The sequence below is a fragment of the Physeter macrocephalus genome, chromosome 20 (genome assembly GCF_002837175.3).
Source record: "Physeter macrocephalus isolate SW-GA chromosome 20, ASM283717v5, whole genome shotgun sequence".
NCBI lineage: Eukaryota > Metazoa > Chordata > Mammalia > Artiodactyla > Physeteridae > Physeter > Physeter macrocephalus.
In genome coordinates, this window is record NC_041233.1 from 59,298,647 (window position 1) to 59,316,474 (window position 17,828).

Below are 17,828 nucleotides of genomic sequence, written 5' to 3' on the forward strand. Positions count from 1 at the left end.
CTGCCTCCAAGCCAGAATATGAGCTTAATGTGGCCAGATTTCCCAAAATTTCAAGAGAAGCTAGAAATTTGGATTTTTATATTAAATCTCTAGATTTTTAAACTTTTATTTATTCATTTATTTTGAGCAAATGAATTTTATTTTATTTTTTAAATTAATTTTTATTGGAGTATAGTTGCTTTACAAGGATTTTTAAAAATTTTTTAAATGTTGGCAACTCTGTCAATTTATTTTTGAAATGTGAGGCAAAGAAGTCCCCTGAGGTCCTGGACATGTTATTGTTCTATATCTTGTGTTGGGTCTTGTCTTATTCACATGTGTAAAAATTCATCAGGCTGTATGATTAAGACTTGTACAATTTACTACTTGTAAGCTATGCCACAGTAAAATACCTGCATTGGAATGATGCACATCAACCTCAAGGTAGTTGTTACCTGTGGGAGTGGAGGCAAGGAAGGAATGGGTTTGGCTTTATCTGTATCTCTAACATTATGTTTCTTTCAAGAGAGAGAACTGAAGCAGAGATGGGAAAACATTAATCAGCTGCCTCATCTCAGTGGTATCTAGGTTTTCTGCTTCATTATTTTCTGTATGTTTGAAATATTTCATAATTAAACATCTTTAATATTAAAAAAAAACCCAAAACCTGAGAATACCAATACTGCATGGGCTAAACCGAATCCCTTGGAGGTTACTGAACCATATTCTCTTGGTCTTCCTCTGGGACCATATTGCTGTTTAGATAGGAATGTTTGCTGCCTTGCCCCAGATTTCCTACTTGCTTCAGTAAATACCTGCTCCCTCCTTGCCACCAGTGTGACATGATATCACCCCACCCACTCAGCCCAGCGTCCCATATAACCTTTATCATCAGAAGTGGTGTTCTTAGTGCAGGTCAGCTGTAGCAAAAATAAAATCTATATATCAGCCTAAATTTGAAGACACTGTGTTGAGTTCACAGTTCAGAGGCACCAGAGAATAGGCTTCTCTGATCATGAAAGCAATATAGCCTAGTGGTTAAGCTCACTGGGTAGAAACCTGGCTCTTCCACTTACTAGTTGCATATACTTGGGCAAGATAGTCTTGGCCTCAATTTCCTCATCTGTAGAGTGGGAATGATAATAATACCTACCTATTTAGGTTTATGTGAAGATTTAAGTTGGTTGGGTGATTGGTACATAACTGTTCAATAATCATTAGCTATTATTAAGTACTTAACATTAGTGTGATTTTACATTTTTAAAAATTTATTTATTTATTGCTGTGTTGGGTCTTTGTTGCTGTGCACAGGCTTTCTCTAGTTGCGGTGAGCGTGGGCTACTCTCTGTTGCGGTGCGCAGGCTTCTCACTGTGGTGGCTTCTCTTGTTGCAGAGTACGGGCTCTAGGCGCGGGCTTCAGTAGCTGTGGCTTGCGGGCTCTAAAGCGCAGGCTCAGTAGTTGTGGCACATGGGCTCAGTTGCTCCACGGCATGCGGGATCTTTCCAGACCAGGGCTCGAACCCATGTCCCCTGCACTAGCAGGCAGATTCTTAACCACTGCGCCACCAGGGAAGCCCCTGATTTTACTTTAAACCTCTTGGACTAAGTCTGAGGTGAGGCCACAGTGTTAATAAATTGATATCTGACCACAGAGTCTCAAAAGGAAAATATTTTCAACTCTGATTCAAGTAGCAAATGAGATAAAATTTTGTCATGCATAGGGAAAGAGAATCACAGAGGCTCTAGGCTAGTTCATTTACTGGTTGCCTCAAACCTCAGGGCTGGGGGACCTGCCCCTCCTCTTGGATGGTGATGTTGCCAGGGCAGGCCGGCTTGTTGACATGCAGGGTTGCTGTTTGGGGCTGGTTGCTCAAGGTCATCCTCCCAGGAACAGCACTCTGCCGGCGGCTCTGTGACCCAAAAAGGGCTTTAGCAGTGACTAATAAAGCTGTAAAGGATGCACACAGATCCAAGAAAATCCATTCCCTAAAGGAATATGATTTAAACTACTTCTCAGTTGGTGCTTCTTTGTCTTTTTAACCACAAGCATTAAGTTTTTCTGTTTGAAATTCTAGTTCTCCCATGCTGCGTTCTCCAGAGAGGCTGTTTTCTCTGGAAAATCACTGAGACACTACTGGTGCCTGGAATGGGTGACAGGAGCTATTTGCCTCTGAGAGTGCATTTCCTATGTGGGCTTTTCCTTGCATTTCAGGAGATGTGCTCTTTCAGGATTTCTTCTGAATCCAGTTGAGAAGGCCCACAGATCTCCCTCTCTCCCTTCCATTAGTTTAAGGCTGCTGTGGCAATCACCGTGGTGTGTCTTGCAGACCTGGGAGTTACCCTGGCCTTTTCCACACTCCTTCACTCCTAAATCAGTTACCCACCTCAGGTCTGTTTCATTAATGTCTCTGTCATCTGTCTCCCTGACACCGTCCCAGTTTAGGTCCTCACTACCCTTCCCCGGATCACTGCAGTCACGTCTCTCTGGTCTACCTGCCCCTGAGCCATGCTCCTCTACTCTGCTGCCAAAATATTCTTTCCAAAATGTAAATCTGATGCAAGCTTTCATCTTAAAATCTTTTAATGCTGCCCTTCTGCCCGCCTACACGCTGTTTCCAGACTAAATGTTCCCAGTACTGTCAGAATCCTGAGTTGCCAAGAAAAATCCAGGACTTCCCTTGTGGCACAGTGGTTAAGAATCTGCCTGCCAATGCAGGGGATGTGGGTTCGAGCCCTGGTCCAGGAATATCCCACATGCCGCGGAGCAACTAAGCCCATGCACCACAACTACTGAGCCTGCACTCTAGAGCCCGCGAGCCACAACTACTGAGCCCACGTGCCACAACTACTGAAGCCCGCGTGCCTAGAGCCCGGGCTCCACAACAAGAGAAGCCACTGCAATGAGAAGCCCGCACACTGCAATGAAGGGTAGCCCCCGCTCGCCGCAACTAGAGAAACCCCACGCGCAGCAACGAAGACCCAACACAGTAAAAAAAAAAAAAAAAAAATAAGCCCGCGTGCCTAGAGCCCGGGCTCCACAACAAGAGAAGCCACTGCAATGAGAAGCCCGCACACTGCAATGAAGGGTAGCCCCCGCTCGCCGCAACTAGAGAAACCCCACGCGCAGCAACGAAGACCCAACACAGTAAAAAAATAAATAAATAAATAAATAAATAAATAAAACATTTAAAAAATGTTCTAAAAAAAAAAATCCAGAAAGCTGGATTTTGGTGTGAATTCCCCATCCCTTTTTTGTTTGTTTATTTGTAGAGGTATAGCATTTTACACAATAAAAAAATTACAAAACATTGCAATAAATCTGCTACCCACTCCCTGCTCCCAATTCCCCATCTGAAGAGGCCAACCCTGATACCAGTTTCTTCTGTGGTCTTTCAAACACACAGGCACACTACATTTTTTAAAAAAATACATATGGTAGCTAATTTTTTTTATGTTGGTTTACTATTTTAACAATAATAGTTTTAATATTTTTAAACTCCAAGGGTCAAACAAGACCATGTGCATCCATGGGTTTTAAGTCATGTAGGCATGTGCTTATGATCCACTTGACTGAAAGTTCCCTGGAGACAGGGTTGGAGCTTTGTCTTGGCATCCCCTCTACACCTGGCACAATGCCTTGCACACAGTTGGCACTCAGTAAGTACACTGCCCATCCACTGAAACATTTATCAAGCACCACTCTGTGCCTACTGCTGGGTCCATCACAGAATTCCAGGTGAACTGTGATGTGGGCAACCTCTGAGGGAACACATGGGAACAGCTAGTTAAGTCTAGTTAAGTCCCAGAACTCAGCTGGCTATAGGTTCAGAACACGCCCACCTCCCATTTTTTTCCTGGTTACCTGGGTCCACAAGAAATGGACAGAAAAGGCAGATCACTCCCACTCTCAGTCTCGCCCCAACGGGGTGTGTGCTTGGGCTGACAGCCCAGCCCCCGACAGAGTGCTGATACCAGCATTCTCAAGCCGGCTGCCATTCTCAGGAGCGGCGTTTCTATTTCTTGCCCTCCACCAGGTCAAGGCAAGCTGGGACTGGACAGAAACCACACAGGCTGCTTGCTGACTCTTCCTGAGGTGCTGGGCTGGGCTGGCTGCTGGATGAGTCAGGCCTTTTCAAGCTTCTTCATGTTGGGAGAAGACTCACTGTTCAGGTGGTTTGGAGCCTTCTCCTAAGTTAGATCCTCTTTGCTCACTTGCCTGTGGTCCAGGTCACCTCTGGCTGATCAGCATACATGATGGTTGCAGGACACGGTGATATTTTCAGTTCATGATAAGGTGGACCTCACTGAGGAAGCATAACAAACTCTTATCACATTGCCCTCCCCCATCCTCTGAGGCCGTGATTTCCAATTGTTTCCACAGTGACGCAGGACTGGTGGTTTTCGTGCAGAGTGTGCTCTGTGGGAGGGTCATGAGCAATTTCCCTGGAATCTTACCATGACACTGTACCTTTCTTTACCACTAAGAGACCATTCTGGAATGCAAGTGGGTGGGAATGTGACATTGTTCAAAAATTCACCTTGACTTGATTCTAACTGTAGTGATATGAATCCTACTCCCAAAACTCAGATGGGTGAGACATCATATTCCTTATTTTATTTCAAGTTAGCTGGGGCTTGGTGCCTTCATTCTCTGTGCTGGAAAGAAAATAATTTTGGTAGTAGTTGGGTGGGGCAGGCTCTCCCCTTCTCTAGAGATGCGTGAAAAACCATCACATAAGAGGGTATGTGGTGCCTGGAAAATGGGTGATGTGTCCACTCTTCTGAGACCAAGTCTTCTGCTGATATCCCCAGTGTGTCCCTTTAGAGAAGGAGGCTTGCAGAAGCTTCCGTTCCAAGCTTGGGAATCTCGGCTGAAGCTGGGGATCATAGGCCAAGGCTTTAAGTCTGCAAGAGACACTGCAAAACCTCTCCACAGAAGTCCTGCCAACCTGCCACCTGCTGCAGGCACCATGGGCAGCACATCCTGGTCTGCAATGCCTGCAGCCCACTCATCTCCAATCCCTCCCAGGCTCCAGGCTTCCAGAAAACATAAGCCAGCTTGTCTGCACAAACAACTTCTGGATTTGGCCTCCAAACCAAACCTCCCGGAGGCAAGGCTGGCTTCTTGCTCAGCAGAAGTAAAAGACAGGAAAAACAAATCCCATGCTAACAGCTCAATATATTAATCTGCCACGAATTTATATTAGAATAGAATAATCATTCACAAATTTCAGTACATGAGAAAACTTAGTACTTATCACAAGTTAACTGTGCCACGTATCACAGCTTATGTGACACTGCTGTTGCCTTGCTCTAAAGTAGAGCTAAAAAAAATGGAAGGATGCTCTGTCCTCACCCCTCCTTGACTTCCTCCATTCACTGATTGTCCTCAGAACAAAAATGAAAAAGCTTCTCCCTGAGGATGCAATTTCTAGCCAAGAAGATTATCAAAATGGGTGCTGCCTAATGCCCCAATTAACTGTACCAAACCCCAGTCAATGATGAAAATGCAAGCATCGCCTTATTATGATAATTAGGCTATGTTGATTAAAGTGGAAGCAGCATCAAGACCATTTCTATTACTAAAACTATCTTCTCCACTCAATTAGCACTTCCTTAAAAACATCCTTAGTTTTTCACATTTATCTGACTGGGGACAGAGTCACTGAACCAGAGCTGAATGGCGTCTGGTTTATGAGAGGTCTCAGTTCATAATATGGTGATCGGTTTTTAAAAGATTGCTGCCTTCGTGTATTATATAACATTTGGGCAGGCATGTGTCCAAGCACTTGAAGTAGCTAGCAAATTGGGAACACTGAGGTTTGAGTTCTTCAGGATGTTTATCCCAGCTGTGTATTAGCTATAGCACCTCAGTGTCCGGACTTGGACTGTTTCTGCAGCTGACACCGCTGCTAGAACATATGACCCGGGCCTCCCTCAGCCTCTGCTGGAAGCAATGGCTAATGTCCAGGGCATAATGCATCTGTCCAAAGGTTGCCTGGAATGAACTGATGCTTGATGCCACTCATACCTAAAGAAGTAAAAATGTAAACAAAACCCAGAAATCGTTTTCACCTGTCAGATGGACACTGATGTAAACTGTTGATAACACGAAGTGTGGGTGAGCTTGTGACTTTGTGACAGCGCTGACGATCAGAATGCCATGGAAGTGACACTGCGCGGCTTCTGGGGCTCTGCACAAAATGACCACGCAGCTTCTGTCTGGGGTGTGCTCTTCCTTGGGATGCCCGCCCTGGGAACAGGGCACACTGTGAGGAATCCCAACCTAACCCACATTTCAGTGGTTTGGGGTATATTCAGGGTCATGCATACATCATCACTACCTAATTCCAGAAAATTTCTGTCACCCCAAAAAGAAACCCTGTACCACCAACTCTCCTCCTGCCCCTACTAATCTATTTTTTGTTTTCATGGATTTGCCTATTCTGCACATTTCATATAAATGGAATCACACAATATGTGGCCTCTTGTATCTGACTTCTTTCACTTAGCATACTGTTTTCAAGGCTCATCCATGCTGTAACATGTATCAGTACCTCATTCCTTTTTATGGCTGAATAATGTTCCATTGTATGAATACACCACATCTTTTTTTTTTTTTTTTTTTTTTTTTTTTTTTGTGGTATGCGGGCCTCCCTCTGCCGTGGCCTCTCCCGTTGCAGAGCACAGGCTCCGGACGCGCAGGCTCAGCGGCCATGGCTCACGGGCCCAGCCGCTCCGCGGCATGTGGGATCCTCCCAGACCAGGGCGCGAACCCGGTTCCCCTGCATCCGCAGGTGGACGCGCAACCACGGCGCCACCAGGGAAGCCCCTATACCACATCTTTTTATCCATTCATTAGTAGTTGGACATTTGGGTAGTTTCCACTTTTTGGTTATTAGGAATAATACTGCTGTGAACATTTGTGCACAAGTTTTTGTATGGATGTATGTTTTCAAATCTCTTAAATTCAAGTACTTTAAAATCACCTATTAATATTAAATGGTACATAATACATAAAAATTAAATGATACTGAATGATAACAAATGATATATAATTTAAATAATCCTTAGTCATTAAAGCAGCTTTCCTCAGCAGCAAATCTGTTCCGTTAGAGTAATCCAGACATAATGTGAAACACTGGGTAGACCTAAAGTCATAAAATGGCACTATTTCAAACCCAGGTTTTTCACTAGTTTACACAAACCTTTCACCACATCAGTCTGAATTAATGAGACACCACTTTACTGTTTCTATCTAAAAAAAAACTAGGGCTATTATGCTGTCTTCAAAATTCCTCTTTTGATGTTTCAAAGTAAAACCTATCTTTTTAATTTGACATACAGGGAGAGGCTGGAGTCTCTTCAGGAATTTGGGGTTTGATTTAGAATTCTTGTGAACACGTAAAACCTGGGACTGATCTGTTTGGGTTTACCTAATAAAAGTTCAATAAAAATAGGCTGTTTTGGTTTTTTTTGTTTTTGTTTTTAAATTCTGGATTAAGTAAAAACTCACTTATGTGGGAGTTTGGGATCACATTTAGAGCCTCAATCAGTAGACTGTTATGCAAACAAAAACACTGTTGCAAGGTTCTTCGTCCACAGACATGATTTCCCTTCAGGCTGGTCCTGCTTCTCTTCACGGTGCCTGCTGTTGTCTCCTCCAGCAAGCCTCACCACGGTCTTCCTGAGTTTGCCTGTGTGCTTCATGTAAATCTAGTAAGGAAACGATGAGGTGCTTTTCTGGAGGCAGTTGCTCTAGAGGCCACTTGTAGAGAAGAGACCAAGCTAATAAAAAAGTGTGGATGTTTTCTCCAGTGGAAAATTACAAGTTTGCGTGGTTTTCATCCTTGGCACCAAGTCCTGGGTTCCTCATCACTGAATAGATTTCTTTCTGCTCTGCTCTCTCCCAGCCAGTGTCCTGGCACACTATCAGAGGGGGAAATAATTAGAAAGAAGTGTCTTATAGGGATGAGAAGCACTGGTAGCTTACCAGATGGGGATAGTCATGGATCTTCAAACAAACCCTCGACCAGACAGAGCACTATTTGTCTTCTCGCCTACATTAACTATACACAGTGTTCACAGCTCCTGAAAGTACGCACCGAGAGAGGGGGAGGATGTCTGCTCAGTTTCCCTCCTTTTCAGGGGGACCCCTTGGTTGCTCTTCAGTACATGAGCGGTGACCCAACTGTAGCCCCAGAGAGTTTTCCAAGAGCTTCCCTCAACTTCTCATAGTTCTTCCGTTGCTGTGGAGAAAAGAGTCTCATCGCATTCTTGGTTCACTCACAATTTAGGTTATGTGAGTAGGGGGTGGCAAGTGAGAGATGGGTTTGTTATTTCTGTATAATGACACTTGCTAATTGTAAAACTATCCAAGTACAGATACGTAGGTTAAAAAGCATCTGACATCTCACCTTTCAGGGGTAACAAGTGTGTCACTCTGGTGAGCATTTCTGGTAATCTCTGTTTGATGTGCATAATTATTCATAAGAATTTATCAAATATATTTGTGAACATAGTGTTGCATTCATCCAGAAGCTGACCCTGAGACAAGGATCAGAAAGGAGGCAATTCATTTGCAAGGTGCAGCAAAAGGTAATGGAGAATGGGAAAGTAAGACAGGAGGGTAAGGCAGCCAATTAAGGGTGTTTATCAAGTTAGCTGCTGCTGTGGGTGGATGGAGCTGAATCCCACAGAGAAACTCTGGAAAGTGCTGTAGAACACGAGCCTCAGAGATATGTCAATGGAAGGGTGAGGGAGCAGAAGTATGTATACCCCAGGTCCCACTGGCTGAGGCTGCCCCTGGTGGGTGTTAATTCTGAGTACTTCCAGCCTGAACAGCCTTCCAAGACATTGGAGAAAGTCCCCCAGGAAAGAGAGGCAGCTATTAGCAGGTGGAGGGCAGCCAGACACACACATAGAAGTGGTATTGCTTGGAAGATGTGCCAGGCACTGTTGTAGGTGCTGGGACACAGTAGGAAACAAAACAGAGAAAAAGTCCTGCCCTCATGGAGCATTTTTTTCTATTGGGGAGAATAAATATTGAATAATAAGCAGGGTAAGTGAGAAACATATGGAGTGTGTTCCACGGTGACAAGCAATGTGGAGAAAAATAAGTACTGTGGAGTTCTGGGGAGGAGGGAGAAGGGGTTGGTTGCAATCAGCGAAAGAGGGATCAGGGCAGGCCTCACGGAAAAGGTGACACTCAAGGAATGACCCAAAGGAGGGGAGGGGGAAGCCCACCACATGGTTATCCAGGTGAAGAACATTCCAGGCAGAGGCAACAGCAAGTCCAAAGGCCCTGAGTCAGGCATGTCCCTGGTGTGTGTGAGGAACAGCAGGGCCTGAGAAGCAGAGCTGAGGTGAAGGGGAAATGGCAGGAGAGGAGGCCCCGCAGAGCAGAGCCCTGGTGACACTGTGCTGCCTCAGGTGCCGGAAGCAGAGGACGGCAGAGTCTGAGTCAAGCTGTGCTGCTGTGCTGACAGTGAACTGAAGAGGGGCCAGGGGAGCAGGGAGGGCGGTAGGAGGCCCCACAATTCTCCAGGTGGTGGCGGTGGAGGAGTGAGATGCTGCCGCCATTGTGCGCAGGTCGGATGTGGGATGTGAGCGAAAGGAGTCAACGGGTTTGGCCTGAGCAACTTGAAAAATGGAGCTGCCTTTTCCTGAATCAGGGAAAACTTCAGAAGAAGCACATTTGGGGTCAGGGGTGGTAGGGGGCCTGGCTTTGGGCATCTGATGTGTGTGACGTCTGTTGGGGACCAGAGTGGGGCTGTCAGCAGAAGGCTGGGTGTAGGTCAGAAGTTCGAAGAGGTCCGAACTGGGATGTAAGCTGGGGAGTTTGCCAGCGTACAGAGGATCTGAGACTGCTTGAGATCCCCATGGGAGCAAGCTAAACAGGAAAGAGGCCTGGGACCAAACGCTAGGAGTGCAGTGGTCAACTGTATGTACGTGTATACACGCAACATTTATACAGATGGATATGCAGAAACACGCTCTCTGTTTAGATATATACATACACACACAGGTAGTTTCAGATCAGTGGTATTACATGAACAGATCTCAACGTTCTTCCCACTAAATCTACTGGGAATACTGCTCCATGGTGAAAAGATCTGTCTGCTCCATTAAATTAATGGCTGCATAGTATTTCATAGTGTACATGACCATGATTAATTTTTCCTCTGTAGACAAATATTTTTTCCCAATTACGGAATTTTAAATTACACAGCAATGGGCATCATGTGCATTCACCCTCTCCCATCTATGTGATCACCTCCTTGGGATAAACCCTAGAAGTGGGACGGTTGTGGGCAAGGATGTGCCCTTTTTATGTTCTGATGCAAGACTCCTTCCCGGCAGCTCCAGTCATCTGAGATATATTCAATATGGATCAGCTGCCGACCTTACGGAAGAACTACTAGGATGTCATTCCAGGTAAACTCTGTTCTACAGGGACCCCTCTCAACACGGGGCAGCTTTCTGGGTAGTCGCTGTTAGCAACCAGGCACAGAGGTTTAGGTCAAGTCAGAAAAGTCCAAGGCAGGAAGCAATCTGTCGGTACTAGCTTTTGGTCTGAAATATGGAGCTACAGCCAATTTCTAAGGGTAAAGCCACTCCGTTTCCACACAGAGCAGAGCAAGGCGCCAGGCCTGCAGGCTCTCCAGCAGAGCCACTAAAAGCTTATACATCAAGTGCAAATGCAGCAGCCAAAGGCAGATGTGCCTTTTGTGAAATGACTGTAATTAACGCCAAATCTTTCTCCGAACTTTCTTTTCACTGGCTGGATTTGTCATCGTCCTGTAAGAACAAGCCTATTACATACCTCAGATTTTTTCCCTTTACCTTGTCATTCCAAGCAAAAGCAGGACCCATCACCTGTCTGGGCAAATACTGAGTGTCTGGATGGTGTCAGGACATCCTGCACGTTCAATGGTAACCTTGAAAATAACATCTACCACCGCCAAGTAACTGGTCAGCAGCCTCTGCCAAGAACTTCAGGGTATTAAGGGATAATGGATTTAGTCACAGTGTCCTCAAGCACAGGGAAATGTACTGAAACACCACTTGATTTAGAAGGAAAATAAGGAAAACGACAAATACAGAGCCATGCCTTGGATCCTGTTTATTCCCATGGATGCGTTGGTCTGTAGACAGAATTCAACCCAAGACTCTGGACGCATCACTGGTGTTTGACCCACAGAAATTGTAGGTCAGTGACACTCATCCAGAGAGAACTAGTCCTCTACACCAGGCTCTTAACCATCAAGATACACCAAGAAAGTACCTGATAGTCTGAAGTTTTAAAAAGTGTCTGAACTGGTGATCTGTACGCTCTTCAGCTCCCGCAGTACAAGCGCCTTCTCCACGGGATGCCCCTTTACCACAACAGAGCCTCCAACCAGTTAAGCTATCAACACTGTTTCTTCCTCTTCTGCTCTGTGAGTGATGCTTGGTCCAGCCAGGAGGCCAATGAGGAGGGTTTTCTTGTATGTCGTGGCTAAGTCTTTTATCCCAGGATACAGCAGGCAGAAGGCAGCCTCCAGAATTCATGCCAAATTCCATTATTCAAATTACCATATTTCATAGTTTATTATGAGATAATTGCCACCAGACCTATAAGCCTCAGCATGATGTTAAAATCAGAGCCCAGGAGTGAATGCCACCTGTTTTCTCCTCCTCCCCCGCTCCACTCGTGCTGCCTGCCGGCCTCTCCTCAGAATGCAGTGTAGTAGTTCTCTGTGGTGCTGACGATGTCACTCTGGTCCTCCAAGAGCTCCAGCACCTGCCGCAGCACAGTTTCACTCAGGCCTGGGCTGAGGCTCAGGCGAGCACAGGCCAGGATGTGCAGGAAGTGGCAGCCCTTCTCCACGTCTGCAGGAAAAAGGGAGTTGGCTAAGCCTGGACACACCTGTCAGACCCTCCTCTCTCTCCCCTGTCCTCTCCTCTAAATGGAAGTCCTTCTTCATATTTCCTGGATCAGAACCTGCAGCTTAATAAGATCCCCAGATGATTCTTACGCACATTAAAGTAGGAGATGCCCTGGCCTAGCTTATCAGTGAGAACGAACCAAAACACCTGTTCTCAGGTCTGTGCCATGGACCGCTGCTCGGGGATGCAGGCCTTCCACCTTCCAGGATTCCCAATCAATAATTTTCTACTCATAACCCAGGGGGGATTTAGTGCTTGATAGGCTTTTTTCTCTAATGAAGTTACACGTACGAGCACATGCATTCAGTTCTAACCCCCTAGCTTCCCAGGCGGGAGCCCTCTTGTGGCTGACAGCAGAGCCGGCTTGCAGCAGCCTCCATATTCCTTCTGTAAATCCTGGGACTGCGGTGGTGACCTTTGGCCTGTTCTCACTCTCCTCTCTGCCTAGGCTTCCAAAAAGTCTGCCTGTGATGGCTGTATTCTAGGAACCTCCCACCCTCTACCCAAAACAAATGAGACCGTTCATAGCAGTTCAGGACGAGTGACCGCTTTCCTCGTTGAAATCAATGATTTGGAGTAGTGGTATTCACAGTGAAGTTATGACCATTAGAAGATCATGAAATCAATTTAGTGGGTTGTGGTTGGCATTCTTTTCTTACCAAACAGACTAGAGTATGAGATTACAGAATGTATTGCATTTTAGGTATGATGAATATTGAGAAATTTTATATTCAACTAAATATGTATATGTATAGTTGAAATAAAATTTATAATAAAATTATATAATTTACTAGGTGATGATGTAAAATTTATTTGTAACATCGAGTCAAAGTCAAACCTCATTCCTGGAAACAAACCCTCCCCAGTTTCCACCAAAGCCCCATTCACAGGGCCAGGCCTCTCACCGCCGCATCCCCAGCATCTGGCCCACTAGTGCTCTGCACAGTCACTGAATGTTGTTTTCAGATGATAAAATGCTTTAGGCTCCAGGAAAGTCCTCAAAGAGGGGTTGTGGTGATGGGCAAAGCATGGTTGGGATTCCGTGCACCTTTGTGGCTTTGGGCAAGTCACTGCATCTTTAAGCCTCAGCTTTCTGACCCATGGGGAGTGGGGCTGGGGGGCACCTCTGAGGTCCTTTCCAGCGCTAAGGGTCAGGGATGCTCACAGACAGTGGTCCTGGGCTAACAAAGACTTGCAAATTCTGACCTCTAGTGGCTAGTCAACTCATTATTCCTCCCAACTGGGTCACTGTTGGGAAACTCGCCACCTCCCCTGGTCTCCACATTTCCAGGCTATTTCTTCAACATTCATTCGATCAAGATTTCCTGAACACCTACTACATGGGCAGCGCTGAGCAAGGAGGAGCAAGTACAGAGTGCAGACAGAGAGCTGACTCTGGAGTCTAAAGGACCCGAATAAAAATGCTGGCTCTGTGACTGGGGCAAAGTGGTCCAGGTCTCTCAGTCCGCATCCTCATCTGTTAAATGGGAAGAAAAGCACCCACTTCACTCGTGGTTGTGTGGGTGAAAGGAGACCCATGGTGGGGGCTTCTTCCATGGAGAATTACTATGATTCTATCATCATATCCATAACCTAAGAAGATGCACATAACCTTGTCCCTGCTCTAAAGAAGCTTTGACTCTTCCCGAGAGGAAGGATTGATGACGGAGGGTGAAGGACTCCAACCAAACTGGGCTTGCACACGGCAGAGAGGAAGCACTGGGAATTTCAGCACTGCTCGGCTTGTGATCTTAGTTCTTTTAAGACCTGGGTGCTCAGGCTCAGGGCTCAAGGTGACTTATAGGCATATGTGGTCAGCAATGCTGACTGCCCCAAAGGCCTTAAACTACTTCTTCACAAAGGCCATTCTGGCGTCGAGGGTTGTCTGGTAAGGCTGTTCACAAAGTGACCTTCCATTCACGTGGGGAGAAGGATTGGTGTTAGTTCTTTAAATGTTTGGAATTCACCAGTGAAGCCATCAGGTCCAAGGCTTTTCTTTGTTGGGAGATTTTTCTTTCTTTTTTTTTTTTTTTCGGGCCTCTCACTCTTGTGGCCTCTCCCGTTGCGGAGCACAGGCTCCGGACGCACAGGCTCAGCGGCCATGGCTCACGGGCCCAGCCGCTCCGCGGCATGTGGGATCTTCCCGGACCGGGGCACGAACCCTTGTCCCCTGCATCGGCAGGCAGACTCTCAACCACTGCGCCACCAGGGAAGCCCTGTTGGGAGATTTTGGATTATTGATTCAATCTCCTTACTATGTATCTATTCAGATTTTCTGTTTCTTCAGGATTTAGTCTTGGTAGGTTTTGTGTTTCTAGGAATTTCCATTTCACCTGGTTATCCAATTTGTTGGCGTACAATTGTTTACAGTACTTTGTTATAATCCTTTTTATTTCTGTAGAATCAGTACTAATGTGCTCATTTTCCTTTCTGATTTTAGTAACTGGAGTTTTCTCTCTTTTTTCTTAGTCTACCTAGCTAAATGTTTGGCAATTTTAGGGATCTTTTCAAAGAACCAACTTTTGGTTTCACTGATTTTCTCTATTGTTTTTCTATTCTCTATTTCATTTATTTGTGCTCTAATCTTTATTATTTCCTTCCTTCTGCTAGCTTTGAGTTACTTTCTTCTTCTTTTTCTAGTTCCTTAAATTATAAAGTTATATAAGTGTTCTTAGCTATAAAGTTCCCTTCATACAAAGTTCTTCTGTGTCCTAGAAGTTTTGGTACTTTGTGTTTTTGTTTTCATTCATCTCTAAGTATTTTCTAATTTCCCATATGATTTCTTCTTTAGTCTACAGGTGAAGAGTGTGTTGTTTAATTCCCACAAATTTGTTAATTTTTCAGTTTTACTTCTGTTATTGACTTTTAACTTCAGAAGATGCTGGTCAGAGAAGATACTTTGTATGATATCTACCTTTTAAAATCTATTGAGACTTAATTAGTGGTCTCTCCTGGAAAAGGTCCCATGTACATGTTGTATGCTGTATGTATGCTGTTGTCAGGTAGTCTTTTGTGTGCGTCTGTTAGATCTAGCTGACTTATTGTGTTATTTAAGTCCTCTCTTTCCTTATCTTCTGTCTAGTTGTTCTATCCATTATTGACAGTGGGATACTGAAATCTCCAACTATTATCATAGAACCATTTACTTCTTTCAATTCCATCAGTTTTTGCTTCATATATTTTGACGGTCTGTCATTAGGTACAAAATGTTTAAAATTACTATGTCTTCTGGCTGTATTGAACCTTTTGTTAATATATAGTGTCCTTTTTTGTCTCCTGCAACATTTTTTTTAAATTTAGTTATTTATTTATTGGCTGTGTTGGGTCTTCGTTGCTGTGCGTGGGCTCTCTCTAGTTGTGGTGAGCGGGGGCTACTCTTCGTTGGGGTGTGCAAGCTTCTCATTGTCGTGGCTTCTCTTGTTGCAGAGCATGGGCTCTAGCCGCATGGGCTTCAGCAGTTGTGGCACGTGGGCTCAGTAGTTGTGGCTTTCAGGCTCAGTAGTTGTGGCTTGTGGGCTCTAGACCGCAGGCTCAGTAGTTGTGGTGCATGGGCTTAGTTGCTCCGCAGCATGTGGGATCTTCCCAGACCAGGGATCGAACCCGTGTCCCCTGTATTGGCAGGCGAATTCTTAACCACTATGCCACCAAGGAAGCCCTCTTGCAACATTTTTTATTTAAAGTTTATTTTGTCTGATATTAGTATAACCGTCCCTGTTCTCTTTTGGTTACTACTTGCATGGGATATATTCTTCTGTCCTTTCACTTTCAACCTATCTGTGCTTTTGGATCTAAAGTGAGTTTCTTGTAGTTGGCATATAGTTGGAGTTCTCGGGTTTTTTTTTTCAATCCATTCTGCCAATCTCTGTCTTTTGATTGGAGAGTTCAATCCATTTACATTTAACCTAATTACTGATAAGAGGGACTTACTTCTGTCATTTTGCTATTTGTTTTCTATATGCCTTATAGCTTTTGGTCCCTCAATTCCTGCATTACTGTCTTCTTTTGTGTTTAGTTGATTTTTTTAATAGTGAAATGTTTAAAATTTCCTTTTGTGTATATTCTAGAGCTACTTTCTTTGTGGTTACCACAGGGATTACATTTAGCATCCTATAGTTATAACACTCTAATTTGAATTTATTCTAGTTTAACTTCAATAATATATAAAACCTCTGTTCCTTCTCCTTTGCAGCTCTGTCCCCACCCCTTTCAGTTGCTGATGTCACAAAACCACAACTTGATACACTGTGCCCAAGAACACAGACTAATAATTCTTTTAAATGTATTAGGCTCCTAAGATTCTTGGTTTACAGGTTTTTTTCTTTTAGCATTTTGAATACATCAGCCTACTCCAAAGTTTCAGATAAGAAATCTGATCATCTTACTGATGTGACAAGTTGTTTTTCTCTTGTAGCTTTCAAGATTCTTTCTTCTGTTTTGACTCTCAAAAGATTTGATTACAATGTGTCTTGGTGTGGTCTCTTTGAGTTCATCTTAATTGGAGTTCACCGAGCTTCTTGGATGTTTATATTCATGTCCTTCATCCTATTAGGGACGTTTTCAGCCATTATTTCTTCAAATATTCTCTCTGCCCCTTTCTCTCTTCTTCTGGAACTACCACAATGCATATGTTGGTCCATTTGATGATGTCCCACAGGTTCTTTAGGTTCTGTTCACTTTTCTTCAGATCCTTCCTGCTCAAATCTGCCTTTGAATCACTGGTAAACTTTTCACTTCAGTTACTGTACTTTTCAGAATTTCTTTTTGGTTTCTTTTTAGTTTTTGTATCTCTTTATTGATATTTTCTATTTTGTTCACCCATTATTTTCTTGAGCATCTTTAAGACAACTGTTTCAAAGTCTTTGGGTAATAAATCTGCCATCAGGTCTTTTTCAGGGACAGTTTCTGTTGCTTTTTTTTCCCTTTGAATGGGCCATAGTTTCCTGTCTCTTTGAATGTCTTTTGTTTTTAGTTGAAAACTGGACATTTGAATCTAATAATGTGGTAACTCTGGAGATTAGATTCTTCACCTTCTGTGGTGTTTGCTGCTTTTTGTTATTTTATTTTATTTTATTTTATTTTTTGGTTGTTGTAGGCTGTCTCTGTGCCAAGGAGCAGGCTGAGATGGAAACCTAAGGTCTTCTCAGGTCTATTTCTGAGCCTGTGCCTTTCCCTGGGCATGTGTGGTTGCTTTCTAATTTTCCCCATATATGCAGTTGCTTTTGAATGTTCCAGTCTTTCTTTTCTGGCTCCAAAAGGGGTAAAAAAGAGAAATGAAGGGTTTTTTTTAAAAAAAAGGGTGCCAGTCTTTTAAATCCCCTGGAAGTCACTTCAGCTGTTGGGTGAGGAGCTTACAACAATGGGAGGAGGTACAACAATGGCCACCCACCTCTCTGCCTGCACCTCTGTGATCAGAAGCAGCAACTGGTGATCAGAGCACAAATCCCTGATACGTGGAGGACTGGGTCCTTTTTGCCCCCGCTAGCTCCCACAAGCTCTGTACAAGCTGCTCCAGAAACACATGCACAGCCGCCTGCCATGTAGCTGGGGATGAGGGATGAGTAGCTGCTACTAAGATCTGTAAATAGACTGAAATTAACCCCAATTTATTGTCCAAACCTTCCTCTGGAAGTTGATAGCCTTGATAGACTCCAGAGTTCCAAAATGGCTACATCAGACAGATGCAATTGTTGTCTAAGTGGAGGGAAGGATTCTTGGTGTTCTTACTCTGCCATATTCCTAAGAGTTTCATAAAACACCAATTTATTTCATCCTCATAACAACCCACGATGTAGGTACGATTATTATCCCTGCTTTGCGCATAAAGAAACTGAGGCACAGACTTGCTCAAGGTCACACAGCTACAAAGTGGCAGAGCTGGGATTCAAACCCAAGCAAGGTGGCTCCAGAGCCCAGCTCTT

The 17,828-nt window shown here is 44.3% G+C and overlaps 1 protein-coding gene across 4 annotated transcripts in view; it reads right to left on the bottom strand.

Annotated features, from left to right (window-relative positions):
- Positions 1-7,093: 7,093 nt before the first annotated feature.
- Positions 7,094-17,828, bottom strand: part of STN1 (STN1 subunit of CST complex) — a 40,894-nt gene continuing 30,159 nt past the window's right edge. For 3 of the 4 annotated variants that reach the window (XM_007130571.4, XM_028481832.2, XM_028481829.2), the window contains one exon: positions 11,090-11,853. In XM_007130571.4, the coding sequence (XP_007130633.2) occupies positions 11,696-11,853 (158 nt within the window). In that variant the 3' untranslated portion in view covers positions 11,090-11,695. Of the gene's footprint in view, positions 8,229-11,089; positions 11,854-17,828 lie in introns of those variants that run through there. The other variant, XM_028481833.2, reaches the window with a different exon arrangement.